Raw genomic sequence first — 20984 nt, 5'->3', positions numbered from 1 at the left:
CAGCTGGTGTTCGGCAGACCGTCTTTGGTCGCGCTATCAAGGCTGCAGAGCTTCGCTGGGGTGATTGTCACCTGCAGAAGATCTTGAGCAGTGACTGTTACGGTGTCTCCTTGAAGAGTGGAAGCGACAAGCTGGGCTTTGACCCCCAGGGCCACCCGCTCTGGCTGGGCGATGCCTTCCCCATGGCCTGCGCACGAGTGGACGCCTTGCGCTCCCACGGTTACCCCCGAGAGGCCCTGCGCCTGGCTGTGGCTGTGGTCAACGCCATGCGCTTGCAGCGACGCCATCAGCTGGAGAGCTACAAGCAACAGAAGAAAGGCAAGCAGGGCTTAGCACACTGGGATGGGAAGGAGGGAGGCCAAGTCTGGCAGCAGAGCCCAGGCCTCGCCATCGCGGCAGGACTGCAAAGGAGACACTGGAGCTTGGAGAAGGACAGGGGCTCTCTGTTACTTCCAGGGTGCTTCTGAGGTCAGGTCCCAGAGTGGGCAATGGAGCAATCCTGGTCCAAAAATGGACTTGCTGCTGAGGAACTGGGATGTGTCGCAGTGGGTTTCTGTTCATTGAAAGCAGCAGAGAACAGTTGAGACACACAGTCTTGTGAGCTTGAGCAGTGATGGCCCTGGAGGTGACGGAGGCAGCTGCCGGCCTTTTCCACGACTGCTTAATCACACAGCATTGCTTTTGGGGACTGACGTTTGGGGTGGGGCTGCTTTGGCTTGGGGTCTGAAGTATCCCTTCCTCTTCTCTTCCGCCACCCAGAGCTCTTGCACAAAGGCACAACCAGCATCACCAACTTGGAGGGATGGGTAGGGCACCCCCTGGACCCCATCGGTTGTCTCTGCCGCACCTTCCTGGAGGCCTGCCGGATGGATGATGAGGTGCTGGCCCTCTACCCAGGTACTGTGGGCACATGGGGGAAATGGGGAGGGGGGAGCTGCAAGGCCCTTCTTCATAGCTGAGCATCACTGGCACCTGGTCTATAGATCCACCAGAGATTAACTGACCGTAGCTGAGGTTCTGATAGCCAAAGACCACTTTTGGGCCATGGTGGTGTGAAAGGGGTGGGAGTTAGTTAGAAGTTAGACTATCTTCCACCAGGGCCCAGGGCCTTTTCAGCGATGGCTCCGACCTGCTGGAATTCTCGGTCCCATGAGACTAGGGCCCTGCAGGATTTAACGTCCTTCTGTCGGGCCTGTAAGACAGAGCTATTCCGCCTGGCCTTTAATTTGAATTCATCCTGATCTTTTTATTTCCCTTCTCTTCCCTCCCCCTCCCCTTTTATGAAGATCACCCACTCTGAGACCCCACAGCTCATTCTCCCCTGGCCTCCTCGCTGGCAGGACCAATTCAGCCAGCTAGCCCTGGAGATTATTTAATTGATTTTTGAATTTTATTGTTATTCATGTTTTTATACTGTATTTTATGTTGCTTTTATAATTAAGTGTTTTAAAGTGTTTTAAATTTGTTGTTAGCCGCCCTGAGCCCAGTTTTTGAACTGGGAAAGGCGGGGTATAAATAAAAAAATATTATTATTATTCTGTGGCCATATGAGGAAAGGGCTCTGCACATGGTGGGTTGTGCCTGTGCAGGAGCTTACCCTTGTCTAGCCAGGTTGTGGCATGGCCACACACAGGCTTGCTGCAGCAGTGGGGCAGCTGCCTTATGTGAGCCCAGCTGTGCTGGCTGGGGGCTCAGTTCCTGCTCTGTGCCACCTCTCCCCAGATTCTGCATCGGAGCCCAAGAAGGCACTCTACCAGCACATTCCAGTGCCCTCAAGTCCTGGTGAGTCGTACTTCATGCTGGCCCTGGAGGTGGCGCTCCTGGGGCTCGGGCAACAGAGGTCCATGCCGGAGGGGCTCTACGCCCAGGACAAAGTGGTGCGGAGTGAGGAGCAGCTGATTGGACTCCTGGACGAGATGGAGCTGGATGAGCGGCTGGTTCCTGTGCTCCGGAAGCAGGTGGCCCTGCTCCTGGATGGTAAGGGGGTGATGGGCTGGGCTGGGGGTTCCATGGGTCCCGTAGACCTGACACTCCCCCACCATGCCTCTGAAGGGAGCGGAGGAGGTAGCAAGGGTCTCCCAGGGTGGCAGGAAGGGATTTGCTCTTGGGCGATGGAGAAGTGGATGGAGCGCAGGGAAAGTAGAAGGCCTCTTGAGCGCCTTCAACGCCGGGTGCTTAAAGGAGAACCTGTGTGGTGCAGTGGGGAATGGGACATGTTGAACTAGGACCTGGAAGATCGGGGATGAAAGCCCCACTCAGGTGTGGAGGACTCCCTGGTCCTGAATGGGGTAACTGTGCCCCTGAAGGACCAGGTGCACAGCCTGGGAGTCATTTTGGACTCACAGCTGTCCATGGAGGCGCAGGTCAATTCTGTGTCCAGGGCAGCTGTCTACCAGCTCCATCTGGTACGCAGGCTGAGACCCTACCTGCTCGTAGACTGTCTTGCCAGAGTGGTGCATGCTCTGGTTATCTCCCGCTTGGACTACTGCAGTGCACTCTACGTGGGGCTACCTTTGAAGGTGACCCAGAAACTACAACTAATCCAGAATGCATCAGCTACACTTGTGATTGGGAGTGGCCACCGAGACTATATAACACCACTCCTGAAAGACCTACATTGGCTCCCAGTACATTTCCAAGCACAAAATGGTCTTCTGGCGGTTCCCTCACTGCGAGAAGTGAGGTTACTGGGAACCAGGCAGAGGGCCTTCTTGATAGAGGCGCCCACCCTGTGGAACTCCCTCTAATCAGATGTCAAGGAAATAAAAAACTCTCTGACTTTTAGAAGACATCTGAAGGCAGCCCTGCTTAGGGAAGTTTTTAACGTTTGATGCCTTATTGTGTTTTTAATATTCTGCCGGGAGCCACCCAGAGTGGCTGGGAAAACCCAGCCAGATGGGCAGGGTATAAATATAATAATAATAAATATTACACCCCCTGGGTGACCTTGGGCCAGCCACTATCTGTCCCCATCACTTGAACATGAACCTGACTTGCAACATGCTGACAGTTGGGTGCAGGCTCAGATGTTGAGTCGCTGGCAGAGAGAGGGGTTGGTTGTGTTGGGGATGCTGAGTCCCCTGGGGATCGGGGCCCTGCATGATGTTCCTCCTCTGCGGTGGCGGCCTGCTGGGATACAGAGAAGGACCAGTGATACCAGCTGGCACAAACCAGCCCCAGGTGGCTCGCTGTCCGCTTGGGAATTGCTACTTGCCCTTGTTCTCCTCTCTTCTTGGGCAAAGTGCTTTGAGCTGGGTAATCAATCTGTTAATCGCCCGCTTGCCTGTTCCTCTCAGGGGGACCCTTCAGTGGATTTGGGGAGGTCGTCTTCCGTGAAACTGTTCCCATGCACACCTTTGCTCGCTACCTCTTCACGGCCATGCTGCCATATGACCCGGAGCTGGCCTACCGCTTGGCCCTGCGAGCCATGAGGTATGTACCCTGCTTCCCCTTCGCTGGGCTTCCTTCATCTATAGAGAGACACACACAACAAAAGTTTTCTGGGTGGAATGAAGTTAAGTGGTTTTAGCAGCAATGTTATTAAGGGTTAATAAAAATGGATTGTTAATAGATGGGAATTTGAAGTAAAAATATACTAAGAAAAAGGATCAAGATAAGAACAAAGAGAGAAAGGATTTGCTGAATTAATTAACTGATTTGGGATGCAAAAAAGGGAGGTGTGAGGAGGTCCGGGAAACAAGTGAACGAAAGATAAGATATGGAAATACTGATTATTATTTTTTTGTAATTTTGTTTGAAATTTTAATAAATATTATTAAAAAACACACACAAGTTTTCTGGGTGGCTCATAATCCATTTCTTTCGGAAACATTGAAACGTTGATTAAAACACAGCTTATTGTATTTTTTTATAATAATTTTTATTAGTTTTCAATACAATCCAATAATAGCCTCATTATAACAATGCCAAATTATAATACACTTTCCAATACCAATCATTCAAATACCAAATTATATAATTTAGGTACCCCCCCCCCCAGTGTGCTAGAATTGATTATTTACTTTATTTCCGCGTTCCAAAATCTTATTTATTTCAATTACACTCCGGTCAAAACAACAATCCCTTATACAACAACTTCATATTGTTGCATTAAATAATTTATAATACTGCAAGTGAGGCACTCAAACTATATCCTTGTTCTTCCTGTGTGTGGCAGTTATTCTGTCCGTGGTGTTTCTTCCTGTTTAAAGCTGAGAAGCTGTTTTTAAAAGGTCTGGCTGAAGGTGCTGAAAAGGCCAATAAAGATGGCACCAGGCGAACCTCTCTGGGAAGGCTACTCTATAGCTGGGGAGGGACCAGGGCCAATAAGGCCTTCTCCCTAGCGCCTATTTGCCTCACCTTCGTTTGGAGAGGGGCATTCAGAGTCAGGCCTCTGAAGAGGATATTGAGGTTTCAGATGGTACATAGGGGAAAGGGCTGTTCTCCAGTGGCGGAGGAAGGGGGGGGGGCAGTACGATCCAGGTTGTTCTTTGTGGCCAGAATCCAGCCCATCAGGCCTTGTACTGTGTCCTACTTTGCTCTGTTTCTCCACTTCCAACCCTCTTCCTCTCCCAGGCCATCCCAGGCTCTTTTCCAGCTGCTGCCAAATACCATCAACCGCAAACATTGACAGTAGTGCTATCCAGAAGGAAGGGCCCCGGGGCCTTGCCGCTTCCCATTTCTGGCTTCTCCACCCTCTTTCCAAATTCTGTTTCCCCCAAATATCTGCTTGAGCCTGGTCTTCCTTTCCTGGGGTCCTCTGCTTCTGGCAGGCAAGGTTTCCCCGAAAATAAGACAGTGTCTTATATTAATTTTTGCTCCCAAAGATGCACTAGGTCTTATTTTCAGGGAGTGTCTTAATTTTCCATGAAGAAGAATACGGTACACATTTATTGTTTAATTGTGAGTCGGCCAGACTCCGCCAGGGCAGAGCGAGCAGCGGGCGGCAGCTTGTCCTGGCGTCAGCGCAGGCTCTCTGATTTAAAGAGACCTCGCACTGCCTGAACAGCTTCGGCTATGCTGCGGCCAATCAGTGAGCTGCGCGGTGGCGCCTGCCGCTACAGTCCAGGGGAGTCAGACGCCTAACGGTAGCTTCGGGGGCCTTGTGTTCGGGGGAGGCCTTATTATCGGGGAGGTCTTATTTTATATTACAGCGAGAGGCAAAACTGGAAGTAGGTCTTATTTTTGGGGAATGTCTTACGTTCTGAGAAACAGGGTAGTCCCTCTTTTACTGCCACGGCAACAACCTCACCCAGTTTCCCTCTCAATCCCCGCAGGCTGCCCGTGTTGGAGACAGTGCTTCCAGCCAGCGACATCTTGCACCAGAACCCCCTGGACTCCATGATGGCCAATCGCTTTCCCCGCTGGTTCACCCTCGGCCACTTAGAGACGCGGCAGTGTGAGCTGGCATCAGCCATGCTTACAGCAGCTAAAGGTAGCCCCAGCTGTGGATGGAGCTCAGAGGTCTGGGGGCCACAGGTTTTTCTCCTGCTCTGGAAGGGAGAAGAGCGCCTGTGCCCAGAGCAGTGGGCCGGAGGCGTGGGGTCTATTCTTGGCTCTGAGAAGAGTATAAACACTGTCCTTTCCTTGGCTCATTCTAGGTGACCCCAACTGGCTGCGCATGGTTCTGGGCTCCATCCAGCAAAATATCCACTCTCCAGCCTTGCTCTTCAAGCTGGCCCAAGATGCCTGCAAGACGGCCACGCCAGCTAACACCCCCCCAGACACCACCTTGCTTAACATCTCCCTGGAGCTTGGCCTGCAGGTGAGGGAGCGTTTGAGCAGATCCTGTCCCCTGCTCTCGGTGCAGGGCATCGCCATAGCCCAGTCCTCTCGGCTCTTCAGTTTTTACTCAGAAAATGGAAGATCCCAAGTGAGAGAGTTCTGCTCATGATTTTTGGCAGGACAATTTCTAGTCAAAAGCTCTGATGCAGCTGTTTGAAACAATAGATTCCTTTAGGAGAGGGGTCAGGTCAGCAACCTTTTTCAGCCATGGGCCAGTCCACCGTCCCTCAGACCATGCGGTGGGCTGGGCTATATTTTTTTTTGGGGGGGGGGGGAATGAACGAATTCCTATGCTCCACAAATAACCCTGAGATGCATTTTAAATAAAAGGGCACATTCTACTCATGTAAAAACACGCTGATTCCCGGACTGTCCGCGGGCCAGACTGAGAAGGCCCCTGGACCTACAAGAAGTTTTGTAAGGAGAAATGTACGAAGTGTTACAAGTGTTATATATAAAAGAGAAGGCCCCCGGGCCTTAGGTTGCCTACCCCTGCTTTAGGATGTGGATTCTCACTAACCAGGGACACTGAGCTTTTTAAAAAAAGGAATTTTAAAACAGTATCTTTGTACCATTTGCTCATTTCCCACCCACGATCCTTGCTGAAATCCTTCCTGGATGAGCAAGAGGTTTCTGCATTCTTGAAAAACTGTATAATTTTTATGGTAAATGCATGTTGAACTTTGATGGGTAGAGTTGAAAGGGACCCTGATGGTCCGGCCCCCTGCACTGCAGGAATCTACCTGCTTGGAGTAGAAAGTTAAGCGAAAGTCTCCTGCGTTGTCTTTGTGCTGTTCTTTTCTCCCCTGGGAGCCAACCGTATCACAAGGCACTTTCTTGGAGTTCCTCCTGTCCTTTGAAGTTCTCCTTTTGCAGGTGGGGAACTTGAGAGGGAAGGAATGGTTTCACCCTAGGGGCACGCAGGGTGGAAACTGCCTCTTTCCATGCCTACCACTGGATTGCAGTGCTAGATGCAGTGCTAGCAGCAGCAGCAGCAAGAACAGCCATCCTCGGAAGGGAGGGCATCCCAAGTGGCCCTCCTCAGATTCCTTGTGGCTCCTTCCACGCAGTCTTTCAAATGCCTGTCACCCGCTGCTCTTCCCGTAGGTGATGCGAATGACGCTCAACACCATGACCTGGCGACGGAGGGAAATGGTCCGCTGGCTGGTCAGCTGCGCCACTGAGATTGGTGAGTGCTTGTGATGAGGCTGCTGGGGCAGGCGGTCACTGCTGCAAAAATGTCCTTGGTGGCCGCAATAAGGAAATTTTGTCCGTGGCATGATTATTTTCCACCTAGTCTTTCGCAAGATTGAATATACTGCCTTTGGCTGTGCTTGAGGGTCGGTTTCAAAAACTTCCACTGGAAAAACGGTTATGTCCCTGTGGAGATGGCAGTATGGAGTCAGTGGCTCATGTGCTTCTGGCTTGCACTCTTTATGAAGATTTGAGGAGTGAGGTTATTACCCCTCTACAGTGGTGCCTCGCAAGACGAAATTAATCCGTTCCGCGAGTCTCTTCGTCTTGCGGTTTTTTCGTCTTGCGAAGCACGTCTATTAGCGGCTTAGCGGCTATTAACGGCTTAGCGGCTATTAACGGCTTAGCGGTTTTAAGAAAAAGGAAACAAACTCGCAAGAACTCGCAAGACGAAACGTCTTGCGAAGCAAGCCCATAGGGAAATTCGTCTTGCGGAACGACTCAAAAAACGGAAAACCCTTTCGTCTAGCGAGTTTTTCGTCTTGCGAGGCATTCGTCTTGCGGGGCACCACTGTATTATTGTCCATGCCGGGTCGCTCAACCATTGCCACTGTGTCCTTTCTTTTAGCAGATTAATAATAATAATAATAATAATAATAATAATAATAATAATAATAAATATTTTTTTATTTATACCACACCCTCCCCAGCCAAGACCGGGCTCAGGGTGGCTAACAACCAATAAGAAAAACAAGTTGATTGAAATACAACTTAAAAAACAAGATTAAAATGCAACATTAAAACATTAAAATGCAGCCTCATCACAGGAGGAGAAAGGAAAAAAGAAAGAGGGGGAGGGAATCAAATTGATTCCAAGCCAAAGGCCAGGCAGAACAACTCTGTCTTACAGGCCCTGCGGAAAGAAATCAGATCCTGCAGGGCCCTGGTCTCAGGAGACAGAGCGTTCCACCAGGCTGGAGCCAGTGTTGAAAAGGCCCTGGCTCTGGTTGAAGCTAATCTGACTTCCTTAGGGCCCGGGACCACTAGGATGTTGCTATTTATGGACCTTAAGGTCCTCTGTGGGGCATACCAGGAGAGGCGGTCCCATAGGTATGAGGGTCCTAGGCCGTGAAGATGATCAGGTGACAGCAAAAACTGCAAGGTGTTTAACGGGGGCAATTACAATAAGATCTGTTATTTGATTATTGATGTAAACTCCCCAAATGTATTTTCTGTGGTTAAGTTTTTACCTCTATCTTCAGTACATTTTTTTTTTATTGCCATGGGTAGTGGCTGAATCAAATAAAGATTCGTCTGATTCCGATTCCTTGATGGGTCCTGCTCCTTTCCCACCAAAGAGATGGCAATCTCTCGGGAGCTGCACCTTCCCTTCTTCCGCTTTGCCCACAGTGCTCAGGGTCCACGCCTTGGGGGGGGGGGTGCCCTTTGCTTCGTGACTTTTGCGCTTAACCCCCCCTTTCCCTTTCAGGTGTCCAGGCCTTGATGAACATCATGCAGAACTGGTACACGCTCTTCACGCCTATTGAGGCGACGACCATCGTGGCCGTGACGGGCACCACGCACGCGACGCTGCTGAGGCTGAGCCTGAGCACGGTGCAGCGGGAGGAGCTGTGCAGCTGCGCACGGACGCTGGCGCTGCAGTGCGCCATGAAGGACCCGCAGAACTGTGCGCTGCCGGCTCTGACGCTTTGCGAGAAGAACCACGCGGCCTTTGAGGCGGCCTACCAGATCGTCCTGGATTCGGCGGCCTCCGCCGGCATGGGCCACTCCCACCTCTTCACCGTGGCCCGGTACATGGAGCACCGCGGGCTGCCCTTGCGCGCCTACAAGCTGGCCACCCTGGCCTTCTCGCACCTCAGCATCGCCTTCAACCAGGACACCCACCCCGCCCTCAACGACGTCCTCTGGGCCTGCTCCCTCAGCCAGTCGCTGGGCAAGAACGAGCTGGCTGCCATTGTCCCGCTGGTCATCAAGAGCGTCCAGTGCGCTCCCATGCTCTCTGACATCTTGCACCGCTGGAGCCTTCCGCCCCCGGGCCTTGCCTCACTGGGTGGGGGGCGCCGCGGGGCGGGGGGCGCCGGTGCCGGAGGGAAGCTCTTTGCGATGGACAAAGCTCCTCTTTGCCAGCTCCTGGAGGCCGCCATGGCTGCCTACATCAGCACCACTCACTCGCGCCTCACCCACATCAGCCCCCGGCACTACGGCGAGTTCATCGAGTTCCTGGGGAAAGCCCGCGAGACGTTCCTGATGGCGCACGAAGGGCACATGCGCTTTAGCCAGTTCCTTGACAACCTCAAACAGACCTACAAGGGCAAAAAGAAACTGATGTTGCTCGTGCGGGAGCGCTTTGGCTAGGGGCTGCTCTGGGGGGCGCATGCTTTGGCTGGGGGCAGGGAGGGTGTTCAGAGGGGCGCCTCTCTCCCCTTGATCAGAAGGACTTTAGCTTGGAGGGTGGGGTGGTAAGATCTGTTTCCCTTGGGGCACTAGTGCTTTGGGGGTGGGTTGATGAAGCGGAGCCTGGACTTCTGCCTGGGTTCAGAAATCCCTTTACTTGGAGGCTGGAGAGCAGCGAGGTCTCTCTTCCCTTCGGCGGAGGTACTCCGGGGCTGTAGCAGATGGGCCTGCACTTCGGCTGGGGGTCCCATGTGGAGACCCTTGGGGTGGGGAGGGTTTTTTTTTTCCTGCAACACCTGGGCTGAGCATAGCCTCTGTTTGAAGCCTGAAGCCCCAGCTGCTCCCTCGGCTGCCTCAGTGGGGCAGGAAGGAGTTGGGCTTGTTATTTAGCTCCAGGAGTTGCCGGTTTTTCAGTATTAACTTGCAGGAATGCAAACAGGAAACCCCCCCCCCCCCACTTTGGTTGAAGGGTCCAAGCCCTGGCAGGGTCTTGCAAGTGGTGCGTGTGTGTGTGTGGGGGTGTCCAGTCCCATGGAATTTCACAGCTGCTGTTCTGATGTCATATTTCAAGCCTAGCAAGTCGGTTTGGGCTTTGTTTATGCAAGCTCAGGTGGGATGCATGAATGCCGATCATCTTCCCTGCTGAGACCCGCACGGGCTCTCTCGGTCCGTTCCCCCCGATCCCTTTAGGTCCGAAGCCCCAAACCTGTGTGTTGAAGTCTGGAGACTCAGAAGAGGGGCTTGAGTGTCCTCAACAGGGCTGGGGTAGGCGACCCGTCAACTTCTGATACCTCCTTGCACTGATAACGTTTGAGTTGCTCTCCCTTCGTGTCGAAAGCGTCTGGAGCTGAGCCCCTAGTGCCAGAAGGGGGGGGGGGGCTCGCTGCCGGAGCCATCTAAGTCCTTCCGGCGCAAATGTTCTCCAAGAAGTCGAGCGACGAGGGGAACAACTTCCTGCTGGATGAGCCAGTAGAAGAGTTGCTTTTGGTCTGCTGGTGGTAGGTGGGGCACATTCTGGGGTTCACCTGGCCCGATCTAATGAAGCAAGAAGTTGCCCACATCCACTGAGGCCAGGAACCCTGCTGCATCCCTTTTATGGAATTTCATCTTTGCAAGAGACCAGGAAGGCATCTGTCTCAGTCCCCAGAATGGGGTGTCTCGCACACATTACATTCCCCCCACCCTGCTGCCACAGAACGCAACCTGTCACTCCAAGCAAACGGGTTTCTCCAGTCCCTCGCCCATTCTTCTATTTGTGCATGGGGGGGGGCATCCTTCTCCCCCCTGCTCTTTCCTTCCCAAGCATGACTCCCTCTCTTCCCCCCACCCCTACCAAATTCGTCAGTATTTCAGCTTTCCCTTCGGCTTTTAGCTTGTCAGTGGCAGGTTGGCGCCAGGCCCTACTTGCAGGGGTTGGGGCACTTTAGCCATTTTTGGGGGGCCCCAGTGTCCTCTTCTGTCCCTCTAGAACTACCTTTGTTTCCAGTTAATGCCCCTCAGACTCCTACAACTGAAGGATTCCCGTTCTCTGGCTCCTCCAGTCTAGAATTCTGGAGCTGCTGGTGGGCAGACAGTTCATACCTCAAACCTCCTCCCCTGTTTCAGGATGATGCTGTGAAGTGTCAGGCATGCCAGAAATGTTTTGCCCTTCCAGGTGGCTGTGCCACAGTGATCCAATAAACACCCCCCAAATGCCTTTGGATGCTTTTCGGGAAGATCTTGGGGCTCACCCCTTGCGCCACACCTGACTTGGTTGGTTGGCGCCTGTTAGATCTTGCCGCCTGGGTGTCTTGCGCAGCCGGTCCGGTGTTTCCCGTGGAGGAAGGCGGGGGGAGGTCTCTAAGTGGCCCTAGTGGGGTGCTAAATGGTATTTCCAGAGACACCCCGCTCCAAAATCCCACTTCTTTTTTCTGCTGGATAAAATCTACTCAGGAACAAACCACAACAAGCTCATGCTACTAATTAGATTATTGTGATGACAAGATAATGTTTTAAAAAGTTAATATATATGAAGAGGCCAGGGGTCCCGAAGGGGCTCCTTTTCGTGCGCATGGGGCCAAGGGGGCTGCGTCCTGCGCTCAGCCCCTCTTGGCCCTTAGTGTTGGTGGAGATGTTGGTGTGTTGCACAGCTCCACTTTGGAGCCAGCTAGTCAGTTAGTTTTAAAGTTTCTGGGTTTATTTCTTTGTTTCCCTGTATTAAAAAAAATCCTGTAATTTTGTAATTTTTTTTTCTATTTATTGAATCATTTATTGTATTATTTTGTAAAAGGTTTAACATAAACCGCAACATTTGTTTTTTTGGCTTCTCTTTTGGAGATAATGTGTGTGTGTGTGTTGTTTCTCACTGTTTTCTTGCAAATGATCCTCAAATGAATTGACTCACCTTGGGTAAAAAGGTAAAGGGGCCCCTGACCATTGGGTCCAGTCGTGGCCGACTCTGGGGTTGCGGTGCTCATCTCGCTTTACTGGCCGAGGGAGCCGGTGTACAGCTTCCGGGTCATGTGACCAGGATGACTAAGCTGCTTCCGGAGCAGCGCATGGAAACGCCATTTACCTTCCTGCCAGAGCGGTACCTATTTATCTACTTGCACTTTGATGTGCTTTTGAATTGCTAGGTTGGTAGGAGCAGGGACCGAGCAACGGGAGCTCACCCCGTCGCGGGGATTCAAACCACCGACCTTCTGATCAGCAAGTCCTAGGCTCTGTGGTTTAACCCACAGCGCCACCTGCGTCCTACTTTGGACCAAAACCCCCACAAACACTGACTTATATGTGGGTACCCAGGGTGCTGGGGCAACGCTCCTGAAGTTGGTCCTTCACTCCTTCCTTCCACTCTTGCTGCTACTGCCCAGAAAGAAGCCGTGTTCTCACTGAGCATTACATCCAGCCTTGGCAAACAAGGTTTGCTTCTGGCTTTCCACCCATGGTTTGTTTAGAGGAAAGAAACCACGAGCCAGGGTTGAGACATGATGCTAAGCAAGACAATGATTTCTTTCCCAGAAGTACAGGGAGGATCAAAGCACCTGCGATCTCAGCAGCAACACATGCACTCCTTTAAAGCACAATCTATAACTATGGCTTCAAGCAATGTGCCAATTAGATCTTATTTGTACCTCCAGGACTAAAATGCACGTTAAACCTCCCAGCTTTCATATTTCCCAAATGCGCCAACACCATTCTCTGGTTAAAAGGCATATCAAAAGACGCTTAAAATATTCAGAAATATGTGTGCTCAGAGAAAATACATTTAGAGATACAAGTACAAATGCATACTTTGTGCAGGATGCATGCTGGAAGAGGACAGACCAGACTTTTGAGTAAACATACATGCACATGGGTGACATGGGAACAGGCTTATTTGCCCATCCCTGCCCTTAATATAGGTTTGTCCCTGTTCCATGCCTTCTTGGGCATTGATGGTTCAAATGAGCTTCTTATGTAACATCCATGTCTTCATTTGGTACAGGATTCCATAATCAGGTTGGGTATAGTGGCTTGTATCACAGTGCGACCATGAAGTAAGGAAAGCATACTGAAATTGTATTCCACAACCTGTCCCCAAATATTGTTGTGCCTGTGGCAGAAAGTCTAAATAACAGGACTTTGACAAGTATATTCAAAGGTAAATTTGAACACCGCTCCTATCAACCTCCAGTCACTGAAATGGTTGCCTAGCTGGAGCTACCTATTTCTCAACAAGTTTTGGGGTGAGGTCCCTGGCAAACCTGCAGGGCAGTTGTAGCACTGAGAACTCTATAGTCATAATACAAGCCTTGAGTGAAACCCAACAGTGCTGGTTGGGACATTTACTTCCAGATTACATAGTCCTGAGTCACAGATAGGGAGCAAGTAATGACTGGCACACAGCATTTAATTATTAGCAGGATGGTGGTGGCAGTGCCCCTGAGCCCCAGCCTTGATACTGGGTGCCGCATGGGCAGATAAAGAAAGCAGCCTTGTGCTAGGTGAGCAGCGGCTGTTTTGTGGGTCTTTGAAAGCTTTCTCTGAAAGCTGATCACCCAAATTTGAAATGCTTCTTGGGGTGTTTTTGTGTGTGAAAGACAGAGACAGACAGACCCACCTGTTCCCACCTGTTTCCTGATTGGTTAAATGCACAGGTGACACTAGGTACAAAAAGCATTTGTAAAATGTCGCATGTCAGCTGTTGGGTTGTGGCTGTTGTTGCACTCTGTGTGTCCGCATATCACCCAATCAAAGCGATGGTACCAACTGACAACATGAAGTGCCAATCAGTCAATGAAACCAAACATGAAAATTAAAACATCGTGCCAAATGTTTGCATAGAAAACAGCAGTGTAATATTTGGCACCTATTTACACAGGAGAGGAGGGGTGGCCAACTGAGGTCAGCTCTAATTCCTTTAACACAGATTTCACATGGGAGCATAGATGAGGATGTCCTTGTGTCAGCCTCTGTTAGTGGGGCTTCAAGCAATTGTCCTCTCTGGGTATCACTACTAGAAATTTGAAGAAAGACTCCTATGGCACCTTGAAGCTGGGAGCAGAGGAGGCAAACCTGTGGCCTTCCAGAAACAGACTGTATATTTTTGGTAAGCCTAATGTACACCACTTAAGAGACACGGGTGCTCAATGATACCGAAATTGTTCAAGCAAAGGAGATTAAAAATCAGCTCATTTTAACCATACTGTACAATCAGAACAAGTTTGCTGTTCAAGTGCTGGAAGTGTGATCTCAGCAGTGTCTTGAGTGCCACAGAGTAGGGTCCACTGTTACTGCTCACTGGGTGGAGGGGAGTTGGAGCCCAGTGGCCTCTGTAGGACCATACAGTCCTCACTTGGGTCTGAAAGGGGATCAGGTTTTCTTGTGGTATAAGGGACTGTATGTAGCCTTTAGCCTTCAAAGAGGAGAACCACCAGGAACATAACAGCACACTGGGGCAATTGGCTATTCCTTCTTGGATTTATAGCTTTCAGAGCCACAGTGGCACTTCCAGAAGGTGTAAGGACAGTAGCAGAACATCTGAAGAAGTTGGATCCATTAATCTTTGAGGCTCGGTTTCTGCTCTGAAAGACTAACCCTGCCTGCTGTGTAGCAGAGGTTAGAAATGCCTGAATTTTAATTAACCTAAAGGTCAACAAAGCCTGACTGACTACAGTGCCACAATAGGTAAAGGTACCCCTGACCGTTAGGTCCAGTCACGGACAACTCTGGGGTTGTGCGCTCATCTCGCTCTATAAGCCGAGGGAGCTGGCGTTTGTCCGCAGACAGTTTCCGGGTCATGTGGCCAGCAAGACTAAGCCACTTCTGGCAAACCAGAGCAGCGCATGGAAATGCTGTTTACCTTTCCACCGGAGCGGCACCTATTTATCTACTTGCACTTGACGTGCTTTCGAACTGCTAGGTGGGCAGGAGCTGGGACCAAACAACCGGAGCTGTACCTCAGGTTACAGACGCTTCAGGTTACAGAGTCTGCTAATCCAGAAATAGTACCTTGGGTTAAGAACTTTGCTTCAGGATGAGAACAGAAATCGTGCGGCGGCAGTGGGAGGCCCTATTAACTAAAGTGGTGTCTCAGGTTAAGAACAGTTTCAGGTTAAGAATGGACCTCCGGAACGAATTAAGTTCTTAACCCGAGGTACCACTGTACCAGTGGCGTAGCGTGGGTTGTCAGCACCCGGGGCAAGGCAAGTAATTTGCGCCCCCTAACCCGAGGATTTGCGCCCCCTAACCCGTGGATTTGCGCCCCCTAACCTGTGGATTTGCCCTAACCCCAGATGTTGCGCCCGGTGCAGCCGGCCCCCCCTGCACCCCCCACGCTACGCCACTGCACTGTACTAAGTAAAGCGAGCCACAAATGTGCATGTACTGATTTATATGTATCGGTGCAAAATTATAAATAAATGCTATAATTTAAATATAAATATACGTGCCCACTCAGCCTGCTATTGATGGGCAACTTTATATCTAAACTGGCCTTGGATCAGATAGCCCTTCAAATAGAGGAACATCTTCAACTACTGTCTTTTCTAAGGACACCTGACCATCCTCACAGTCTGTCTTTAAACAGAAACACTGTGTTGGAGGGCTGGTGGTTCTTCCAGCAGTGCATGGGCTGAGTCAGCTCACCTGGATGCTCAGTGTTTGTTTTCCTCTTGCATGATAGTAAAGGATGACTCCCATCCAGGTTGGCCAACCCAGGTAGGGCCATGACTGGCGGTTCCGTTTTGCAATCGTAGTTTCTTTCCCTGGAGGTAGTTGCATGGATAGCACACAAACTGCCAGATGCAGCAAATTTAGGAGGAAATAGATACAAGCTAGACCATAAGGAAGGGTGGCGCTGTGGTCTAAACCACAGAGCCTAGGACTTGCCGATCAGAAGGTAGGCGGTTCAAATCCCTGTAACGGGGTGAGCTCCCATTGTTCAGTCCCAGCTCCTGCCAACCTAGCAGTTTGAAAACACGTTAAAGTTCAAGTAGATAAATAGGTACTGCACTGGCGGGAAGGTAAACAGCATTTCCATGCACTGCTCTGGTTTCACCAGAAGTGGCATAGTCATGCTGGCCACATGATCTGGAAAAACTGTGGAGCGGACAAACGCCAGCTCCCTCGGCCTGTAAAGCAAGATGAGCACCGCAACCCCAGAGTCGTTCACGACTGGGCTTAATTGTCAGGGGTCTTTACCTTTACCTTTACCTTAGACCATGAGGAAGGGTGCTCAGGCAGGGTCATGCGCAAAACTCAGCCGGATGAGTCACCCAAATCAGCGCTGCCCACACAGAGGCTGATGAGCTGGGTGGGGTGGCCCTGAGCACCTGTTGCTCAGCACCAGCCTGACTGTTCCAGGCCCAAGGGAGGCCGCCTGTATCATGGAGACATTCAAGGAAGCTGGATGTGGAAGATTCAGGACAGACAAAATAGAGTACTTTTTCACTAGAAATGGACCAATCCAGCCATGTCAGTTTCTCACTAATTTTTCCAACTGCAATTTTAAAATAGTAACTTCATGGAAATTTGCCAGCATTTTTGTGCAAATATATCCTACTATAGGGTTGCCATCAGTGGCGTAGCGTGGGTTGTCAGCACCCGGGGCAAGGCAAGTAATTTGCGCCCCCTACCCCGTGGATTTGCACCCCCTAACCCGTGGATTTGCGCCCCCTAATCCGTGGATTTGCCCTAACCCCAGATGTTGTGCCCGGTGCGGCCGGCCCCCCCTGCACCCCCCACGCTACGCCACTGGTTGCCATACATCTGGAATTTTCCAGGCATAGCTAGTATTCAGCCCCCTTGAGCAGCGTGCAGGCAGAAATCGCTGAAATGTTCAGCAAAATCTGGATGTATGGCAGCCCATGTCGGTAGCGAAGATTTTGGTGATTTTCATTTAAAAAGAGCTCAAAAACTTTTTGTTGTTGAGATTTTGAAAAAAAGAGAGCTCAAAACTAAAAAAAACTCAACAACTTTTGTGTCTGGATTTTCACTTTTTGAAATATAGCCACCCTAAAAAGCAGAGACATCACCTTGCCAACAAAGGTCCGTATAGTTAAAGCCATGGTTTTCCCCATAGTGATGTATGGAAGTGAGAGCTGGACCATAAAGAAGGCTGATCGCCGAAGAATGATGCTTTTGAATTATGGTGAAAGAGGAGAGCGCAAAATATGCTCTGCAGCTCAACATAAAAAAAAACTAAGATCATGGCAACTGGTCCCATCACCTCCTGGCAAATAGAAGGGGAAGAAATGGAGGCAGTGAGATAATTTACTTTTTTGGGTTCCATGATCACTGCAGATGGTGATAGACTGCTTCTTGGGAGAAAAGCAATGACAAACCTAGACAGCATCTTAAAAAGCAGAGACATCACCTTGCCGACAAAGGTCCATATAGTTAAAGCTATGGTTTTCCCAGTAGTGATGTATGGAAGTGAGAGCTGGACCATAAAGAAGGCTGATAGCCGAAGAATTGATGCTTTTGAATTATGATGCTGGAAGAGACTCTTGAGAGTCCCATGGACTGCAACAAGATCAAACCTCTCCATTCTGAAGGAAATCAGCCCTGAGTGCTCACTGGAAGGACAGATCCTGAAGCTGAGACTCCAATACTTTGGCCACCTCATGAGAAGAGAAGACTCCCTGGGAAAGACCCTGATGCTGGGAAAGATGGAGGACACAAGGAGAAGGGGATGACAGAGGACGAGATGGTTGGACAGTGTTCTCAAAGCTACTAACATAAGTTTGACCAAACTGTGTGAGGCAGTGGAAGACAGGAGTGCCTGGCATGCTCTGGTCCATGGGGTCACGAAGAGTCGGACACGACTAAACGACTAAACAACAATGTACTATATACCTTTTTATATACAGTTCTGCCTAATAGACCCATTTTTGCAGAGCGATTTCCCCAAACAGAAAATGCTTTTGTATTTTATTTCACTAATATATGCATTTGTTAAGTACTCTGTATCTTAGTGTATGCGTTATCTGGCTGGCAAACTGCTTTGCATCATTTGCAGAAGGGGGCATTTCCAAGGATGGTTGTGTTTGTTTCCTTATCATTTTAGAAAGTGTGAATTAGGTAGATTGACTCTTCAAATGTGAAATGAATCAAGTTTCTGCTCTGGCCCTGTGCAAACTATGAATCTCATTCCCCCAACAGGTAATGATGGCCACCAATCTGGCTAGATTTAAAAGAGGACTAGACAAGTTCATGGAGAACAAGTCTAGCAAGGACTACTAGTCATTGTGGCTCCATCCCTTTCCAACTTTTTTGACAAGGAGAGCCAAATCTTACACTAAGCTCCTTGGATCAAGATAGAAGCATCACAGTTCTGATTTCATGTGCTGTTGTAGCCATTGGTGTCACAGAATTGTAGAGTTCGAAGGGATACATGATATCTCTGTTGCCTATCTATGTATTTTGGTGGCTCTGTGGCCTAAACCACTGAGCCTGTTGGGCTTACCAATCAGAAGGTCGGTGATTCGAATCCCCACAATGGGGTGAGCTCCCATTGCTCTGTCTCAGCTTCTGCCAACCTAGCAGTTTGAAAGCATGCCGGTGCAAGTAGATAAATAGATACCCCTGTGGCGGGAAGGTAAACAACATTTCCATGCGCTCTGGTTTCCGTCATGGTGTGCCAGAAGCGGTTTAGTCATGCTGGCCACATGACCCGGAAACCTGTCTGTGGACAAACGCCAGCTCCCTCGGCCTGAAAGCGAGATGAGCGCCACAACCCCATAGTCACCTTTGACTTGACTTAACCATCCAGGGATCCTTTACTTTGTAATATCAGTTGCTAGGAATCACAAGTTTGGACAGTGGTGCACAACATTGCCAGAGGGTGTTGCATGCCCCTTGGGAATGCAGCATGAAATAACCCAGGGAAGCAAAATATCTCAGCTTGGTGCTCTCTGGACTTCTCTTGGGTAGCAGGGAATCCAAATGTCCTTTTCTCCTCCTTACTAATGAACACAGGCACAACCCCAAGAGAGGGGTCTCTGTGCAAGTCCTACTGAAATGAACGGGGTTGCTTCAAAAGGTCAGAGCTTCCCACTACCCTCTCTTGCCCTCATTGATGGCAGCCCAAGATCTGCCATCACTCACCTCACCTCTTGGTAATGCTGCCCTCTGCTGGCTGCTGCCATCCACAATGGCATTACTGGACTTCTCAATAGGCCACTTGGGTTAAGGAAGGGCTCACGGGAGTCTCTGGCTCCTTACCCAGTTGGGAACTGGAAAAGAGGTGCCTGCCATTTGGCATTTTGCGTTCACTCGCTCCTGATGTGTGCAGGCTGCTTCACTGAGGCTCTGTGCCCTAGTCAACTCAACCAGCGCGTGCACACATCTGGGATTATTATTTTTATTTCATTTCTATACCGCTTTATAGGGACGCGGGTGGAGCCTAGGACTTGCCGATCAGAAGTTTGGCGGTTTGAATCCCCACGACGGGGTGAGCTCCTGTTGCTCGGTCCCTGCTCCTGCCAACCTAGCAGTTCGAAAGCACAAAGTGCAAGTAGATAAATAGGTACCGCTCCGGCAGGAAGATAAACAGCATTTTTGTGCGCTGCTCTGGTTTGCCAGAAGCGGCTTAGTCATGCTGGCCACATGACCCGGAAGCTGTCTGCGGACAAACACCGGCTCCTTCGGCCAATAAAGTGAGATGAGCACTGCAACCCCAGAGTCGTCTGCTACTGGACCTAATGGTCAGGGGTCCCTTTACGTTTATACTGCTTTATATTTTTATATATAAATGCCCGGCTGGCATTGCAAGAGCCAGGCAGAAATACACAGAGGGCTGCCAGAGTCAGCCAAGCCAGATCTGCGCTTTCCCTCTTCGGCACACCTTTGAAACAAACGGGAGTCTCATTCTTCTACAGCAGGCATGGCCAAACTTGGCCCTCCAGCTGTTTTGGGACTACAACTCCCATCATCCCTAGCTAACAGGACCAGTGGTCAGGGAAGATGGGAACTGTAGTCCCAAAACATCTACAGTTCTACGGTTTATAACTGGATTATTGGAAAGAGCTGTAAACTCCAAGTTGGAAGAACATGGCTTATACAAGCAAGTAGTTATACGACATCAATTTAGCCATCACTTCCAGTTGTGATTATTTAGACCTCTTCCAAGCACATTGCCAATTGAGAACCTAAAGGCTTGAAATCAGATACACACATACCTGGATCCAAAACGAGCGACCCTCTGGCTGCGGGCGACGGGTGTGTGTGTGTGTGTGTGTGTGTGTGTGTTTAGGAGATGCAAAACTCCCCCCCCCCCGCCATGCTTTGGGAGTTTTGTGTGATCTGGGGTGACCAACTCACCCCAACAGCGACGCCCCGCGGGATCCTCAGCGGCAACGCTCAGTCTCGGCCGCGAGAGGGCGCCGCGCCCCAGCGCATCCTCGGCCCGTGCGCTACGTGCGGGCGGCGCGGCTGCTTTTCCGCCGGCGGCTGTTCCCGAGCAGCCGCTTCGCCCGCCTTCCCGGCCCACGCTCGGGCGCGCCTCATCCGCCGCCGGGCGAGGAAGCCGCCGTTGCACGCGAGGGAAGCGCTTGCTGCTGCTGCGGCGGCAGAAACAGCGCCCGGCTGGGCCGAGGGAGGCGAGGGGTGTCCCCCCCCGCCAGTTGTGGGTGCTTTGCTACAACACATCTGGAAGCCCATCATCCCTGGCCACTGGTCCCGCTAGCTAGAGATGATGGGAGTTGTAGTCCAACATCTGGGGGGCCCAGGTTGTAAAAGGCCGGCTTAGCTGCATGGGTGTAGCCAAGATTTATTTGGGGGGGGCAGGTTTTATGCGGTGGGCAGAACCGGGGTATCTGTGACGCAATGGGTCAGTTAGTTAAGTATTTTTATTTACAGTGGTACCTCTGGTTAAGAACTTAATTCGTTCCAGAGTCCGTTCTTAACCTGAAACTGTTCTTAACCTGAAGCACCACTTTAGCTAATGGGGCCTCCTGCTGCCGCCGCGCAGCTGTCGTGCGATTTCTGTTCTCATCCTGAAGCAGAGTTCTTAACCTGAGGTTCTATTTCTGGGTTAGCGGAGTCTGTAACCTGAAGCATCTGTAACCTGAGGTACCACTGTACTTGATTTGAGGGGAGCAGCTGTCCCCTTCCCCCCTACACTGCAG

The 20984-nt window shown here is 50.6% G+C and overlaps 1 protein-coding gene across 1 annotated transcript in view; it reads left to right on the top strand.

Moving 5' to 3' along the window:
- ZSWIM4 (zinc finger SWIM-type containing 4) overlaps positions 1 to 11701 on the top strand; it is a 40287-nt gene extending 28586 nt beyond the window's left edge. The window contains exons 7-14 of the mRNA XM_028711885.2: positions 4 to 318; positions 760 to 897; positions 1723 to 1977; positions 3297 to 3432; positions 5277 to 5434; positions 5601 to 5764; positions 6892 to 6973; positions 8468 to 11701. Coding sequence (XP_028567718.2) covers positions 4 to 318; positions 760 to 897; positions 1723 to 1977; positions 3297 to 3432; positions 5277 to 5434; positions 5601 to 5764; positions 6892 to 6973; positions 8468 to 9354 — 2135 coding nt within the window. The 3' untranslated portion in view covers positions 9355 to 11701. The remainder of the gene's footprint in view (positions 1 to 3; positions 319 to 759; positions 898 to 1722; positions 1978 to 3296; positions 3433 to 5276; positions 5435 to 5600; positions 5765 to 6891; positions 6974 to 8467) is intronic.
- Positions 11702 to 20984: the final 9283 nt, after the last annotated feature.

Source organism: Podarcis muralis, chromosome 17 (genome assembly GCF_964188315.1).
Source record: "Podarcis muralis chromosome 17, rPodMur119.hap1.1, whole genome shotgun sequence".
NCBI classification, from domain to species: Eukaryota; Metazoa; Chordata; class Lepidosauria; order Squamata; family Lacertidae; genus Podarcis; species Podarcis muralis.
The sequence above is the reverse complement of the archived record's forward strand: the minus strand, read 5'-3'. Positions and strand labels throughout refer to the sequence as shown.